A 16953-nucleotide genomic window follows, 5' to 3' on the forward strand; every position below is an offset into this window, starting at 1 on the left:
CCCAAGACAGGTGTGAAGGCCCTGTCTTATCAGCCTGGATCGGAAATGTCTCAACTTGTTGAGACTCTGAATTGGACTTGATTTGATTGAATTGGAAAAGAATAAAAAGAAATCCTGGGAATGTCCCAGTCAAACACTCCCAGGACAGGTAAAGCACAGGGTTAGATGCAGAATAATACCCCACCCATTGTCCAATCACACACTTCATTTCATCTCAGAGGCTCAGCGAGAGATGAAATCGTTGGGCCTCTGATGCAAATCTTTGTCTCGTCACTGGACACAGGTGAGGTCCCAGAGGATTGGAGGATAGCAAATGTGGTCCCGTTATTTAAGAAGGGTAGGAAGGATAACCCGGGAAATTATAGGCCGGTGAGCTTGACGTCCGTGGTGGGGAAGTTGTTGGAGAAGATTCTTAGAGATAGGATGTATGCGCATTTAGAAAGGAATAAACTCATTAACAATAGTCAGCATGGTTTTGTGAGAGGGAGGTCATGCCTCACTAACCTGGTGGAGTTTTTTGAAGAAGTGACTAGAATGGTTGACGAGGGAAGGGCCGTGGATGTCGTTTATATGGACTTTAGTAAAGCGTTTGACAAAGTCCCTCATGGTAGGCTGGTGAAAAGGTTGGATCTCATGGGATAAATGGGTGGCTAGATGGGTGGAGAACTGGCTTGGTCACAGAAGACAGAGGGTGGTAGTGGAAGGGTCTTTTTCCGGCTGGATGCCTGTGACTAGTGGTGTTCCGCAGGGCTCTGTATTGGGACCTCTGCTGTTTGTGATTTATATAAACGATCTGGAAGAAGGTGTAACTGGGGTGATCAGTAAGTTTGCGGACGACACGAAAACGCCTGGACTTGCAGATAGTGAGGAACATTGTCAGAGGCTACAGAAGGATATACATAGGCTGGAAATTTGGGCAAAGAAATGGCAGATGGAGTTCAATCCAGATAAATGCGAAGTGATGCATTTTGGTAGAACTAACATAGGGGGGAGCTATACGATAAATGGCAGAACCATAAAGGGTGTAGATACGCAGAGGGACCTGGGTGTGCAAGTCCACAGATCCTTGAAGGTGACGTCACAGGTGGAGAAGGTAGTGAAGAAGGCATATGGCATGCTTGCCTTTATAGGACGGGGCATAGAGTATAAAAGTTGGGGTCTGATGTTGCAGTTGTATAGAACGTTGGTTCAGCCACATTTGGAATACTGCGTCCAGTTCTGGTCGCCACACTACCAGAAGGACGTAGAGGCTTTAGAGAGAGTGCAGAGGAGGTTTACCAGGATGTTGCCTGGTATGGAAGGGTTTAGTTATGAGGAGAGATTGGGTAAACTGGGGTTATTCTCACTGGAAAGACGGAGGATGAGGGGTGACCTAATAGAGGTGTATAAAATTATGAAAGGCATAGATAGGGTGAACGGTGGGAAGCTTTTTCCCAGGTCGGTGGTGACGTTCACGAGGGGGTCATAGGTTCAAGGTGAAGGGGGGAGGTTTAACACAGATATCAGAAGGACATATTTTACACAGAGGGTGGTGGGGGCCTGGAATGCGCTGCCAGGCAAGGTGGTGGAGACGGACACACTGGGAACGTTTAAGACTTATCTGGATAGCCACATGAATGGAGTGGGAATGGAGGGATACAAAAGAATGGTCTAGTTTGGACCAGGGAGCGGCGCGGGCTTGGAGGGCCGAAGGGCCTGTTCCTGTGCTGTATTGTTCTTTGTTCTTTGTTCATGGCTTCTATCCATTTACATTTGAACATGTGTGCAGACACACCTATCTGTGTGAGTTTGAAAACTCACAGCAATGAGTATGATTGCTGAACAACTTACCGGCTCCAAAACCACCATTCCTGCTCATGAAAACCAGAAAAGCTTCTAACAGGTGACAAAGGGTCATCACAATGCCCAAATCGGTGACTGCAAACTGCTGCAACTTGCGGTGATTCGCTACGAACGTCAAGCCTGCTGAAATGCTTTTGTCAAACAGGGTTTGGAGATATCCCAAGGCTTTGTGAGGCAGCTCCTCTGGAAGTATTCCGAACCACTTATTAACATAAGGCCACCAACCCAGATCAACAGGGTCCTGTCATCAGAGTAGAAGAGCAAATATTAACAACGAGATCATTTCATCCCAACCAAACAGCAAAACAAACTTTAAAATGCATCAGCACCTTCATCAACATCAGAAAACAAATGTCAGCTCTCAACAAACTAAACCTCACAGTGATGGGGCATGGCTCTCTATCTGTGACTCTCACAGTGATGGGGTGTGGGTCTCTATCTGTGACTCTCACAGTGATGGGGTGTGGGTCTGTATCTGTGACTCTCACAGTGATGGGGTGTGGGTCTGTATCTGTGATTCTCACAGTGATGGGGTGTGGGGGTGTATCTGTGACTCTCACAGTGATGGGGTGTGGGTCTCTATCTGTGACTCTCACAGTGATGGGGTGTGGCTCTCTATCTGTGATTCTCACAGTGATGGGGTGTGGGTCTGTATCTGTGACTCTCAGTGATGGGGTGTGGGGGTGTATCTGTGACTCTCACAGTGATGGGGTGTGGGTCTGTATCAGTGACTCTCACAGTGATGGGGTGTGGGTCTCTATCTGTGATTCTCACAGTGATGGGGTGTGGGTCTGTATCTGTGACTCTCAGTGATGGGGCATGGCTCTCTATCTGTGATTCTCACAGTGATGGGGTGTGGGTCTGTATCTGTGACTCTCACAGTGATGGGGTGTGGGTCTCTATCTGTGACTCTCACAGTGATGGGGTGTGGGTCTCTATCTGTGATTCTCACAGTGATGGGGTGTGGGTCTGTATCTGTGACTCTCACAGTGATGGGGTGTGGGTCTGTATCTGTGACTCTCACAGTGATGGGGTGTGGGGGTGTATCTGTGACTCTCACAGTGATGGGGTGTGGGTCTGTATCTGTGATTCTCACAGTGATGGGGTGTGGGTCTTGTTCAGTGACTCTCACAGTGATGGGGTGTGGGTCTTGTTCAGTGACTCTCACAGTGATGGGGTGTGGGTCTGTATCTGTGATTCACACAGTGATGGGGTGTGGGTCTGTATCTGTGACTCTCACAGTGATGGGGTGTGGGTCTGTATCTGTGACTCTCACAGTGATGGGGTGTGGGTCTGTATCTGTGACTCTCACAGTGATGGGGTGTGGGTCTGTATCTGTGACTCTCACAGTGATGGGGTGTGGGGGTGTATCTGTGACTCTCACAGTGATGGGGTGTGGGTCTGTATCTGTGATTCTCACAGTGATGGGGTGTGGGTCTTGTTCAGTGACTCTCACAGTGATGGGGTGTGGGTCTTGTTCAGTGACTCTCACAGTGATGGGGTGTGGGTCTGTATCTGTGATTCACACAGTGATGGGGTGTGGGTCTGTATCTGTGACTCTCACAGTGATGGGGTGTGGGTCTGTATCTGTGACTCTCACAGTGATGGGGTGTGGGTCTGTATCTGTGACTCTCACAGTGATGGGGTGTGGGTCTGTATCTGTGACTCTCACAGTGATGGGGTGTGGGTCTGTATCTGTGACTCTCACAGTGATGGGGTGTGGGTCTGTATCTGTGACTCTCACAGTGATGGGGTGTGGGTCTGTATCTGTGACTCTCACAGTGATGGGGTGTGGGTCTCTATCTGTGACTCTCACAGTGATGGGGTGTGGGTCTGTATCTGTGACTCTCACAGTGATGGGGTGTGGGTCTGTATCTGTGACTCTCACAGTGATGGGGTGTGGGTCTGTATCTGTGACTCTCACAGTGATGGGGTGTGGGTCTGTATCTGTGACTCTCACAGTGATGGGGTGTGGGTCTGTATCTGTGACTCTCACAGTGATGGGGTGTGGGTCTGTATCTGTGACTCTCACAGTGATGGGGTGTGGGTCTGTATCTGTGACTCTCACAGTGATGGGGTGTGGGTCTGTATCTGTGACTCTCACAGTGATGGGGTGTGGGTCTGTATCTGTGACTCTCACAGTGATGGGGTGTGGGTCTGTATCTGTGACTCTCACAGTGATGGGGTGTGGGTCTCTATCTGTGACTCTCACAGTGATGGGGTGTGGGTCTCTATCTGTGACTCTCACAGTGATGGGGTGTGGGTCTGTATCTGTGATTCACACAGTGATGGGGTGTGGGTCTGTATCTGTGATTCTCACAGTGATGGGGTGTGGGTCTGTATCTGTGATTCTCACAGTGATGGGGTGTGGGTCTGTATCTGTGATTCACACAGTGATGGGGTGTGGGTCTGTATCTGTGATTCACATAGTGATGGGGTGTGGGTCTGTATCTGTGATTCACACAGTGATGGGGTGTGGGTCTGTATCAGTGACTCTCACAGTGATGGGGTGTGGGTCTGTATCTGTGATTCTCACAGTGATGGGGTGTGGGTCTGTATCTGTGATTCACATAGTGATGGGGTGTGGGTCTGTATCTGTGATTCACACAGTGATGGGGTGTGGGTCTGTATCTGTGATTCACACAGTGATGGGGTGTGGGTCTGTATCAGTGACTCTCACAGTGATGGGGTGTGGGTCTGTATCTGTGATTCACACAGTGATGGGGTGTGGGTCTGTATCAGTGACTCTCACAGTGATGGGGTGTGGGTCTGTATCTGTGATTCTCACAGTGATGGGGTGTGGGTCTGTATCTGTGATTCACATAGTGATGGGGTGTGGGTCTGTATCTGTGATTCACACAGTGATGCGGTGTGGGTCTGTATCTGTGATTCTCACAGTGATGGGGTGTGGGTCTCTATCTGTGACTCTCACAGTGATGGGGTGTGGGTCTGTATCTGTGATTCACATAGTGATGGGGTGTGGGTCTGTATCTGTGATTCTCACAGTGATGGGGTGTGGGTCTGTATCTGTGACTCTCACAGTGATGGGGTGTGGGTCTGTATCTGTGATTCTCACAGTGATGGGGTGTGGGTCTGTATCTGTGATTCACATAGTGATGGGGTGTGGGTCTGTATCTGTGACTCTCACAGTGATGGGGTGTGGGTCTGTATCTGTGACTCTCACAGTGATGGGGTCTGGGGGTGTATCTGTGATTCACACAGTGATGGGGTGTGGGTCTGTATCTGTGATTCTCACAGTGATGGGGTGTGGGTCTGTATCTGTGATTCTCACAGTGATGGGGTGTGGGTCTGTATCTGTGATTCTCACAGTGATGGGGTGTGGGTCTGTATCTGTGATTCTCACAGTGATGGGGTGTGGGTCTGTATCTGTGACTCTCACAGTGATGGGGTGTGGGTCTGTATCTGTGACTCTCACAGTGATGGGGTCTGGGGGTGTATCTGTGATTCACACAGTGATGGGGTGTGGGTCTGTATCTGTGATTCTCACAGTGATGGGGTGTGGGTCTGTATCTGTGATTCTCACAGTGATGGGGTGTGGGTCTGTATCTGTGATTCTCACAGTGATGGGGTGTGGGTCTGTATCTGTGATTCTCACAGTGATGGGGTGTGGGTCTGTATCTGTGACTCTCACAGTGATGGGGTGTGGGTCTGTATCTGTGACTCTCACAGTGATGGGGTGTGGGTCTGTATCTGTGATTCTCACAGTGATGGGGTGTGGGTCTGTATCTGTGATTCTCACAGTGATGGGGTGTGGGTCTGTATCTGTGATTCTCACAGTGATGGGGTGTGGGTCTGTATCTGTGACTCTCACAGTGATGGGGTGTGGGTCTGTATCTGTGACTCTCACAGTGATGGGGTCTGGGGGTGTATCTGTGATTCACACAGTGATGGGGTGTGGGTCTGTATCTGTGATTCTCACAGTGATGGGGTGTGGGTCTGTATCTGTGATTCTCACAGTGATGGGGTGTGGGTCTGTATCTGTGATTCTCACAGTGATGGGGTGTGGGTCTGTATCTGTGATTCTCACAGTGATGGGGTGTGGGTCTGTATCTGTGATTCTCACAGTGATGGGGTGTGGGTCTGTATCTGTGACTCTCACAGTGATGGGGTGTGGGTCTGTATCTGTGATTCACATAGTGATGGGGTGTGGGTCTGTATCTGTGATTCACATAGTGATGGGGTGTGGGTCTGTATCTGTGACTCTCACAGTGATGGGGTGTGGGTCTGTATCTGTGACTCTCACAGTGATGGGGTCTGGGGGTGTATCTGTGATTCACACAGTGATGGGGTGTGGGTCTGTATCTGTGATTCTCACAGTGATGGGGTGTGGGTCTGTATCTGTGATTCTCACAGTGATGGGGTGTGGGTCTGTATCTGTGATTCTCACAGTGATGGGGTGTGGGGGTGTATCTGTGACTCTCACAGTGATGGGGTGTGGGTCTGTATCTGTGACTCTCACAGTGATGGGGTGTGGGTCTGTATCTGTGATTCACATAGTGATGGGGTGTGGGTCTGTATCTGTGACTCTCACAGTGATGGGGTGTGGGTCTGTATCTGTGACTCTCACAGTGATGGGGTGTGAGTCTGTATCTGTGATTCACATAGTGATGGGGTGTGGGTCTGTATCTGTGATTCTCACAGTGATGGGGTGTGGGTCTGTATCTGTGACTCTCACAGTGATGGGGTGTGGGTCTGTATCTGTTATTCACATAGTGATGGGATGTGGGTCTGTATCTGTGATTCTCACAGTGATGGGGTGTGGGTCTGTATCTGTGACTCTCACAGTGATGGGGTGTGGGTCTGTATCTGTGATTCACATAGTGATGGGGTGTGGGTCTGTATCTGTGATTCACACAGTGATGGGGTGTGGGTCTGTATCTGTGACTCTCACAGTGATGGGGTGTGGGTCTGTATCTGTGACTCTCACAGTGATGGGGTGTGGGGGTGTATCTGTGACTCTCACAGTGATGGGGTGTGGGTCTGTATCTGTGACTCTCACAGTGATGGGGGGTGGGTCTGTATCTGTGATTCTCACAGTGATGGGATGTGGGTCTCTATCTGTGACTCTCACAGTGATGGGGTGTGGGTCTGTATCTGTGACTCTCACAGTGATGGGGTGTGGGTCTGTATCTGTGACTCTCACAGTGATGGGGTGTGGGTCTGTATCTGTGACTCTCACAGTGATGGGGTGTGGGTCTGTATCTGTGACTCTCACAGTGATGGGGTGTGGGGGTGTATCTGTGATTCTCACAGTGATGGGGTGTGGGTCTGTATCTGTGACTCTCACAGTGATGGGGTGTGGGGGTGTATCTGTGACTCTCACAGTGATGGGGTGTGGGTCTGTATCTGTGACTCTCACAGTGATGGGGTGTGGGTCTGTATCTGTGACTCTCACAGTGATGGGGTGTGGGTCTGTATCTGTGACTCTCACAGTGATGGGGTGTGGGTCTCTATCTGTGACTCTCACAGTGATGGGGTGTGGGTCTGTATCTGTGATTCACACAGTGATGGGGTGTGGGTCTGTATCTGTGATTCTCACAGTGATGGGGTGTGGGGGTGTATCTGTGACTCTCACAGTGATGGGGTGTGGGTCTGTATCTGTGATTCACACAGTGATGGGGTGTGGGTCTGTATCTGTGATTCTCACAGTGATGGGATGTGGGGGTGTATCTGTGACTCTCACAGTGATGGGGTGTGGGTCTGTATCAGTGACTCTCACAGTGATGGGGTGTGGGTCTGTATCTGTGATTCTCACAGTGATGGGGTGTGGGTCTGTATCTGTGACTCTCACAGTGATGGGGTGTGGGGGTGTATCTGTGACTCTCACAGTGATGGGGTGTGGGGGTGTATCTGTGACTCTCACAGTGATGGGGTGTGGGTCTGTATCTGTGATTCTCACAGTGATGGGGTGTGGGGGTGTATCTGTGACTCTCACAGTGATGGGGTGTGGGTCTGTATCTGTGACTCTCACAGTGATGGGGTGTGGGTCTGTATCTGTGACTCTCACAGTGATGGGGTGTGGGTCTGTATCTGTGACTCTCACAGTGATGGGGTGTGGGTCTGTATCAGTGACTCTCACAGTGATGGGGTGTGGGTCTGTATCTGTGATTCACACAGTGATGGGGTGTGGGTCTGTATCTGTGACTCTCACAGTGATGGGGTGTGGGTCTCTATCTGTGATTCTCACAGTGATGGGGTGTGGGTCTGTATCTGTGACTCTCACAGTGATGGGGTGTGGGGGTGTATCTGTGACTCTCACAGTGATGGGGTGTGGGTCTGTATCAGTGACTCTCACAGTGATGGGGTGTGGGTCTGTATCTGTGACTCTCACAGTGATGGGGTGTGGGTCTGTATCTGTGACTCTCACAATGATGGGGTGTGGGTCTGTATCTGTGATTCTCACAGTGATGGGATGTGGGTCTGAAATGCTGAGCCGGCCTGAATTGTGGCCTGAATTACGGGATGCTCGTATTTGCGTCTCCCAGGTGGGTGAATTTCACCTGACACATTCTGTCATTGCCGGCAGGTCCCGCTCTTTTTCCCGCTTGGATGGGAAATTTCTCCCAATTTGGGAGAATGACGCCGCATGTCTCTGATTTGGTATGTGATGGTAACTTACCATGTACACCATGGCACACCTGCTGATTGTGGCAGGGCTGGCTTGGGAAAGGCTATCCACCTCAAAGATGAGCCTCATGCCTTGTGGTAAACTGATGCGTTCCCCATTGGCCAAGCAGAGAGTTCTGGTATCATCCAGAACTGTGTTGAGGTTTTCTGCCCAGACTGTATCTACTGGGCCATCCATGATTATCCATCGCCAGCTGGACGGTACTGTTGTATCTGGAGGGAAGAAGAAGGGTGCATGACAGCTCATGGAATAAAAGGGCCAGTGTCTACCTGGATATAAAATAACTCAGTGACATGACAGAAAGTGTTGGTTAACATGTGTTTTTCAGGCTGGAAGATGTTTGTGCTTGTGTTCCCTGGGGTCAGCGTTGTGCCCCTTGCTACTCCTGATGTCCTGGATCTTGGTGCATACAGCACAATGTCACTATTTGTGGATGGTATGGAACTTTGAAGCACTGTGCGCTATGCTGAAGTGAGTGTAGAATTTCAAAAGGACATAGACAAGTTGGTGGAATTAGTGGACAAGTGACAGATGAAGTTCAATACAGAGAAATGTGAAATGATTCATTTTGATCAGAAGAAAATGGAATCACAGAATCACATAGCTCAGAAGAGGCCCTTCGGCCCATTGAGTCTGCATCAACACATGAAAAACACTTGACCTACCTACTTAATCCCATCTGGCAGCACTTGGCTCATGGTCCTGAATGTTATGATATGCCAAGTGCTCATCCAGGTACTTTTTAAAGGATGTGAGGCAACCCCCCTCTACCACCCTCCCAGGCAGCGCATTCCAGACCGTCACCACCCTCTGGGTAAAAAGGTTTTTCATCACATCCTCCCTAAACCTCCTGCCCCTCACCTTGAACCTATGTCCCCTTGTGACTGACCCTTCAACTAAGGGGAACAGCTGCTCCTTATCCACTCTGTCCATGTCCCTCATAATCTTGAACACCTCGATCAGGTCACCCCTCAGTCTTCTCTGCTCCAATAAAACAACCCAAGCCTACGCAACCTCTCTTCATAACTTAAATGCTCCATCCCAGGCAGCATCCTGGTGAATCTCCTCTGCACTCCCTCCAGTGCAATCACATCCTTCCTATAATGTGGTGACCAGAACTGCACACAGTACTCTAGCTGTGACCTCACAAAAGTTCCGTTCAACTCTAACATGACTTCCCTGCTTTTGTAATCTATGCCTCGATTGATAAAGGCAAATGTCTCATAAGCCTTTTTCATCACCCTACTAACATGCCCTTCACCTTCAGAGATCTGAGGACAAACATGCCAAGGTTCCTTTGTTCCAAAGAACTTCCTAGTGTGCTACCATTCCTTGAGTACTTTCTTGTCAAATTACTCCTTCCAAAGTGTATCACCTCACACTTTTCAGGGTTAAATTCCATCTGCCACTTACCTGCCTGTTTGACCATTCCATCTGCATCTTCTTGTAGACCAAGACACTCCGCCTCACTGTTAACCACCCAGCCAATCTTTGTGCCATCCAAACTTATTAATCCTACCCCAAATAGTCATTAATGTCATTCATATAAATGATGAATAATAGGGGGCCCAGCACAGATCCCTGTGCTACGCCACTGGACACTGGGTTCCAGTCACTAAGGCAGCCTTCTGTCATCACCCTCTGTCTCCTACAACTGAGCCAATTTTGAATTCTCTTTGTCAAATGACCCTGTATCCCATGTGAATTTACCTTCTTCACAAGTCTCCCATGTGGGGCCTTGTCAAAGGCTTTGCTAAAATCCATATAAACTACATCGACTGCACTACTCTCATCTGCACACCTGGTCACTTTCTCAAAAAATTCAATCAAATTTGTTAGGCATGTCCTCCCTCTGACGAAGCTATGCTGACTCTCCCTGATCAAGCTTTGCCTCTCCAAGTGGAGATAGATGCTCTCTTTCAGAAATTTCTCCAATAGTTTCCCTACCACTGATGTGAGGCTCACTGGTCTGTAGTTCCCTGGTTTATCTCTACAGCCCTTCTTGAATAGCGGAACCTCATTAACTGTTCTCCAATCGTCTGGCATCTGTCCTGTGGCCGGAGAGGAATTAAAAATTTGGGCCAGAGCCCCTGCAATCTCCTCCCTTGCCTCCCACAGCAGCCTAGGGCACAATTTACCTGGACTTGGAGGTTTATCCACTTTTAAGGCTGCCAACACCTCCAACACCTCGTCCTTCCCTGTGTCAATTTGCTCAAGAACCTCACAGTCTCTCTCCCTGAATTCCATGCCATCGTCCTCATTCTCTTGGGTGAAGACGGATGTGAGATATTCATTCAACACTCTACCAATGTCCTCTGGCTCCACCCACAGGTCGCCCCCTTGGTCCCTAATGGGCCCCACTCTTTCCCTGGTCATCTTCTTACCATTGATATACGTATAGAATATCTTGGGCTTTTCCTGACTTTTACCAGCCAAAACTTTCTCATGTACTCTCTTTGCTTCCCAAATTGCTTTCTTAAGCTCCACCCTGCACTTTCTGTACCTCACTAATGCCTCTACTGATTTGCTCCCCTTGTACCTGCTAAAAGCTTTTCTTTTTCTTCTCATCATATCCTGAATATCTCTGATCATCTGTGGTTTGCTACCATGGTTGCAGCTGACAGAAGATTGGCTGAGTAGTGGACAGTGTAGAGGATAGCTATAATCTCTAAAACTATATCGATGGGTTAGTGGAGTGGGCGGTAAAGTGGCAGATGGATTTTAACATAGAGAAAAGCGAGGTCATGTATTTAGGGAGTTCAAAAAGTTATAGGAAATACACAGTAAATAGGAAAATACTAAGAAGCGCAGATGAAGTGAGAGATCGTAACGTACAAGGACACAGGTCCCTAAAGGCAGCAGTTCAAGTAGACGAGGTTGTACAGAAGGTATATGGAATGCGCTCCTTCATTGGCAGAGGTATAGAATATAAAAATAACGATAGAATGTTGGAATTGTATAAAGCACTGGTGAGGCCACAACTGGAGTATTGTGTGCAGTTCTCATAGAAATCATAGAAACCCGACAGTACAGAAAGAGGCCATTCGGCCCATTGAGTCTGCACCGACCACACTCCTACCCAGGCCCTACCCCCATATCCCTACATATTCTACCCGCTAACCCCTGTAATCTACGCATCCCAGTGATCCAAGCCGGGAATCGAACCCAGGCCCCTGGAGCTGTGAAGCAGCAGTGCTAACCACTGTGCTACCATATTACTGTGTCACCATATTACAGGAGCGACACATTTGCTCTGGAGAGAATGCAGAGGAGGTTTACAGGAATGTTGCCAGGGCTGGAAAAGTGTAGCTATGAGGAGAGTGGGGATAGGTTGGGGTTATTGTCCTTGGAACAAAGACGGCTGAGGGGTGACTTGACAGAGGTGTCCAAAATGATGAGGAGAAGAGAGAGAGTGGATACAGGATAAAATTGTTGCCCTTGGTGGAGAATTCTAGAACCAGGGAACATAGATTCAAGGTAAGTGACAGAAGGTGTAGAGGGGACATGAGGAAGAACTTTTTTACAGAGGGTTGTGGATATCTAGAATTTGCTGCCTGAGTTGGTGGAGGAAGCAGAAACATAGAAGATAGGAACAGTAGGAGGCCATTCGGCCCATCAAGCCTGCTCCATCATTCATTATAATCATGGCTGATCATCCAACTCAATAGCCTGATCCCGTCTTCCCCCCATACCTTTTGATCCCTTTAGCCCCAAGAGCTATATCTAACTCCTTCTTGAAAACATTAAGTGTTTGGCCTCAACTACTTTCTGTGGTAGTGAATTCTACACATTCACCACTCTCTGGTGAACCTCTGTCCTAAACAATCCATCCTGAATCCTTAGGCTGTGACCCCTGGTTCTGGACACACCCGCCATTGGGAACATACTTCTTGCGTCTACCATATATAGTCCTGTTAGAATTTTGTAGATTTCTATGGGAAATCTCCCTCATTCTTCTGAACTCTCGCGAAAACAATCTTCACCAACTCAATCTCTCCTCATACATCAGTCCTGCCATCCCAGGAATCAGTCTAGTAAACCTTCTCTGCACTCCCTGTAGAGCAAGAACATCCTTCCTCAGACAAGGAGACCAAAACTGCACACAATATTCAAGGCCAGCATACCATTTGCCTTTTTTCACTGCCTGCTGCATCTGCATGCTTACCTTCAGCAACTGGTGTACGAGGACACCCAGGTCGCGTTGTACACTCCCTTCTCCTAATCTGTAATCTGCCTTCCTGTTTTTGCTACCAAAGTGGATAATATATCCAAATTGTACTGCATCTGCCAATCACACTGAAGCATCTCTGCATCCTCCTCACGGCTCACCCTGCCACCCAACTTTGTACCATCTGCGAATTTGGAGATATTGGGAGCGATTCTCCCAGCCTGTTGTGCTGCTTTAGGAGTGCCACGGGCCAGGAGACATCAGCGGAGGCCGTTTAGCGGGCTCCCCACTGGGCGCCACGGCCTCTGCATGTCTTCAGGCACAGGATTTCCAGAGTCATCAGCTCCATGCTGATTTAAATATTAAAATCAGGATTTGCATCCCATTAAGGGGCCCAGGACTGAAGTCTCCGGGCCGGCTAGTGTTCCCTCCCCCACTCCTCCCCGCTAGGAGTGGTTCACTCCAGCAGGGTTTACGACAGCTCCCCACCAATGGGTACAGGCGGCCCCACCCCGCTGGAGCGAAGGGAGGCTATCAAGGCCCCTCCAGGAGGTTGGGAGTAAGGGCGGGGGGGGGGGGGGGGGGGGTGCCCCCAGGCATTGTCAGCCTGGCACCTTGGCACTGCCCACTGGGCATCCGGCAGTGCCAAGGAGGTGGGGCCTATTTGGGAAGGGTCTATGGGGGGATTGGTGGGGGGGTGGGGGGGAGGGGGGGTGGGCGGGACTGCCAGTGGGGCAGGTGCCTATTGGGGGGGGGAGTGGTGGTGATCGGTGGGGAGGGAGGGCCACTCTGCAGTCGGGATCAGTGGCAGAGGGAGGGAGGACGGCGATCGCGCTGGCCATCTGGTTGTGGGGGAGTGGTCGGGGTTGCCGGGGGATGGGGGGGGTTTGGGCACTGACAGATCGGCGCATGCGCAGTGGCCCACTCAGCACTATGCTGCCAGTCTCTCAGGCGGGAATAGGCCCTATCCCTGGATTTTCAATTTGAAGCGCTCTAAGACACTGCACTGATCCCTGCAGTACCCCACTAGTCACTGCCTGCCATTTGTTTCCTGTCTGCCAAACAGTTTTCTGGTTTTTTTTGGTTCCTCCGGCAGTCCCAATCACACAGTTCCATAAAAGTGGCCAAGGTGATGAAGAAGGTATCTGGCATGCTTGCCTTCATCAGCCAGGGCAAGTGTTGGGAAATCATGTTGCAGTGAAATAATACCTTGGTTAGGCCACACTTGGAGTACTTTGTGCAGCTATGCTCGCCACACTACTAGAAACTTTGGAGAGAGTGCAAAGAAGGTTCACCAGGATGTTGCTGAGTCTCAAGGTTGTTGGCTATGGGACAGGTTGTATAAACTAGGATTGTTTTCCCTGGAGGCTGAGGGGAGAACTGATCTACAAAATGATGAGAGACAGGGTAGATAGTCAGAGGCTTTCTCCCAGGGTGGAAGTGTCAATTACAAGCGGGCACAGGTTCAAGGTGAGAGGGGGAAAGTTTAAGGGAGATGTGCGGGGGAAGTTTTTCATGCAGAGAGTGGTGGGTGCCTGGAACGCACTGCCAGGGGAGGTGGTGGAAGCAGGCACATTGGCAACATTTAAGAGGCATCGGGATGGGTACATGAATAGGGAGGGAATAAAGGGATACGGACCAAAGTTTTTTTTTTAGTTGGGGCATCTTGTTCAGCATGGGCTTGGAGGGCCAAAGGGCCTGTTCTTTTGTTCCACATGCTATCTGTACCAAGCATAATGGCGTTGCTTACAACCAATTTCACTGGTTGTTCGAGCCATGTGATCGATTTCCAGTTATACCATTGGCTGCGTGCCAGAGAACCTTCGAGAAATGTTGAAATATTTTGTGGATAAAAGACATGCGCAGTCTTTTGTCTGTGGAGATAGAACATAGAACATAGAAAGTCACAGCACAAACAGGCCCTTCGGCCCACAAGTTGCGCCGATCACATCCCCACCTCTAGGCCTATCTATAGCCCTCAATCCCATTAAATCCCATGTACTCATCCAGAAGTCTCTTAAAAGACCCCAACGAGTTTGCCTCCACCACCACCGACGTCAGCCGATTCCACTCACCCACCACCCTCTGAGTGAAAAACTTACCCCTGACATCCCCCCGTACCTACCCCCCAGCACCTTAAACCTGTGTCCTCTCGTAGCAACCATTTCAGCCCTTGGAAATAGCCTCTGAGAGTCCACCCTATCCAGACCCCTCAACATCTTGTAAACCTCTATCAGGTCACCTCTCATCCTTCGTCTCTCCAGGGAGAAGAGACCAAGCTCCCTCAACCTATCCTCATAAGGCATGCCCCCCAATCCAGGCAACATCCTTGTAAATCTCCTCTGCACCCTTTCAATGGCTTCAACATCTTTCCTGTAATGAGGTGACCAGAACTGCGCGCAGTACTCCAAGTGGGGTCTAACCAGGGTCCTATAAAGCTGCAGCATTATCTCCCGACTCCTAAACTCAATCCCTCGATTAATGAAGGCTAGTACGCCATACGCCTTCTTGACCGCATCCTCCACCTGCGAGGCCGATTTAAGAGTCCTATGGACCCGGACCCCAAGGTCCTTCTGATCCTCTACACTGCTAAGAATGGTACCCTTCATTTTATACTGCTGCTCCATCCCATTGGATCTGCCAAAATGGATCACTACACACTTATCCGGGTTGAAGTCCATCTGCCACTTCTCCGCCCAGTCTTGCATTCTATCTATGTCTCGCTGCAACTTCTGACATCCCTCCAAACTATCCACAACACCACCTACCTTGGTGTCGTCAGCAAACTTACCAACCCATCCCTCCACTTCCTCATCCAGGTCATTTATGAAAATGACAAACAGCAAGGGTCCCAGAACAGATCCCTGGGGCACTCCACTGGTCACTGACCTCCATGCAGAGAAAGACCCCTCCACAGCCACTCTCTGCCTTCTGCAGGCAAGCCAGTTCTGGATCCACAAGGCAACAGCCCCTTGGATCCCATGCCCTCTCACTTTCTCAAGAAGTCTTGCATGGGGGACCTTATCGAACGCTTTGCTGAAGTCCATATAGACCACATCCACCGCTCTTCCTTCGTCAATGTGCTTGGTCACATTTTCAAAGAACTCAACCAGGCTCGTAAGGCACGACCTGCCCCTGACAAAGCCGTGCTGACTACTTTTGATCATACTAAACTTCTCTAGATGATCATAAATCCTGTCTCTCAGGATCCTCTCCATCAACTTACCAACCACTGAGGTTAGACTCACCGGTCGGTAATTTCCCGGGCTGTCCCTGTTCCCTTTCTTGAATATAGGGACCACATCCGCAATCCTCCAATCCTCCGGAACCTCTCCCGTCTCCATCGACGATGCAAAGATCATCGCCAAAGGCTCCGCAATCTCCTCCCTCGCCTCCCACAGTAACCTGGGGTACATCCCATCCGGTCCCGGCGACTTACCAACCTTGATGCCATTCAATAGTTCCAACACATCCTCTTTCTTTATGTCCACATGCTCGATCCTTTCTGTCCTCCGCAATCCAGCAGTACAACCACCCAGATCCCTTTCCACCGTGAATACCGAGGTAAAGTATTCATTAAGCAGCTCCGCCATTTCTAACGGTTCTGCACAAACTTTTCCCCCTTCACCTTTTAAGGGTCCTATGCCTTCACATCTCATCCTTTTACTCTTGACATATTTGTAGAAAGCCTTGGGATTCTCCTTAATCTTACCCGCCAAGGTCTTCTCATGACCCCTTCTCGCTCTCCTAATTTCCTTCTTAAGCTCCTTCCTACATCGCGTATACTCCTCTAAATCCTTAACACCTCCTAGCTCTCTGAACCTTCTGTACGCCTCTCTTTTCTTATTTACCAGGTTCATCACAACCTTCGTGCACCACGGTTCCCGTACCCTACCAACACCCCCCTGTCTCATCGGAACGTTGTCATGCAGAGATAACTCTGGAGATGGACCATTGCAAGGAGAAGTGCCCTGACCACAGGGATAGATTGTACATCGGGAACGCACTTGGCCACTTTGTTCTAATCAGGGAGTGTATTGTTTCAGATAAAGAGCTAATGTTCAGTTAAGAGTTAAAGCTCAGTAAAAGAATTAAAGTGTTGCAACTGTTTTAAGTTTGAGTTGGCACCTAAAGTATTAAATAAAGGAAGATTGTTAAGAGAATTTGAGTCGACTCCTGTCATTGTTTGTCATATTAAACTGCAATGCTTGAAAGAGTTTGAATTAGTAGCCAAATAATATGTTGTTGCAGCCACAGTATTAATGTGACTGGTCCAGTTAAGTTTCTGGTCAAT

General features: G+C 49.4%; 1 protein-coding gene across 1 annotated transcript in view; it reads right to left on the bottom strand.

Moving 5' to 3' along the window:
• The window catches only part of LOC144493937 (dynein axonemal heavy chain 6-like), an 814395-nt gene that overhangs the window by 462864 nt on the left and 334578 nt on the right, over positions 1 to 16953 (bottom strand). Inside the window, exons 32-33 of the mRNA XM_078213513.1 lie at positions 8483 to 8703; positions 1831 to 2083 (exon numbers count right to left, since the gene is read on the bottom strand). Of these exons, the coding sequence (XP_078069639.1) occupies positions 1831 to 2083; positions 8483 to 8703 (474 nt within the window). The remainder of the gene's footprint in view (positions 1 to 1830; positions 2084 to 8482; positions 8704 to 16953) is intronic.

Source organism: Mustelus asterias, chromosome 5 (genome assembly GCF_964213995.1).
Source record: "Mustelus asterias chromosome 5, sMusAst1.hap1.1, whole genome shotgun sequence".
In the NCBI taxonomy this organism is placed as follows: Eukaryota; Metazoa; Chordata; class Chondrichthyes; order Carcharhiniformes; family Triakidae; genus Mustelus; species Mustelus asterias.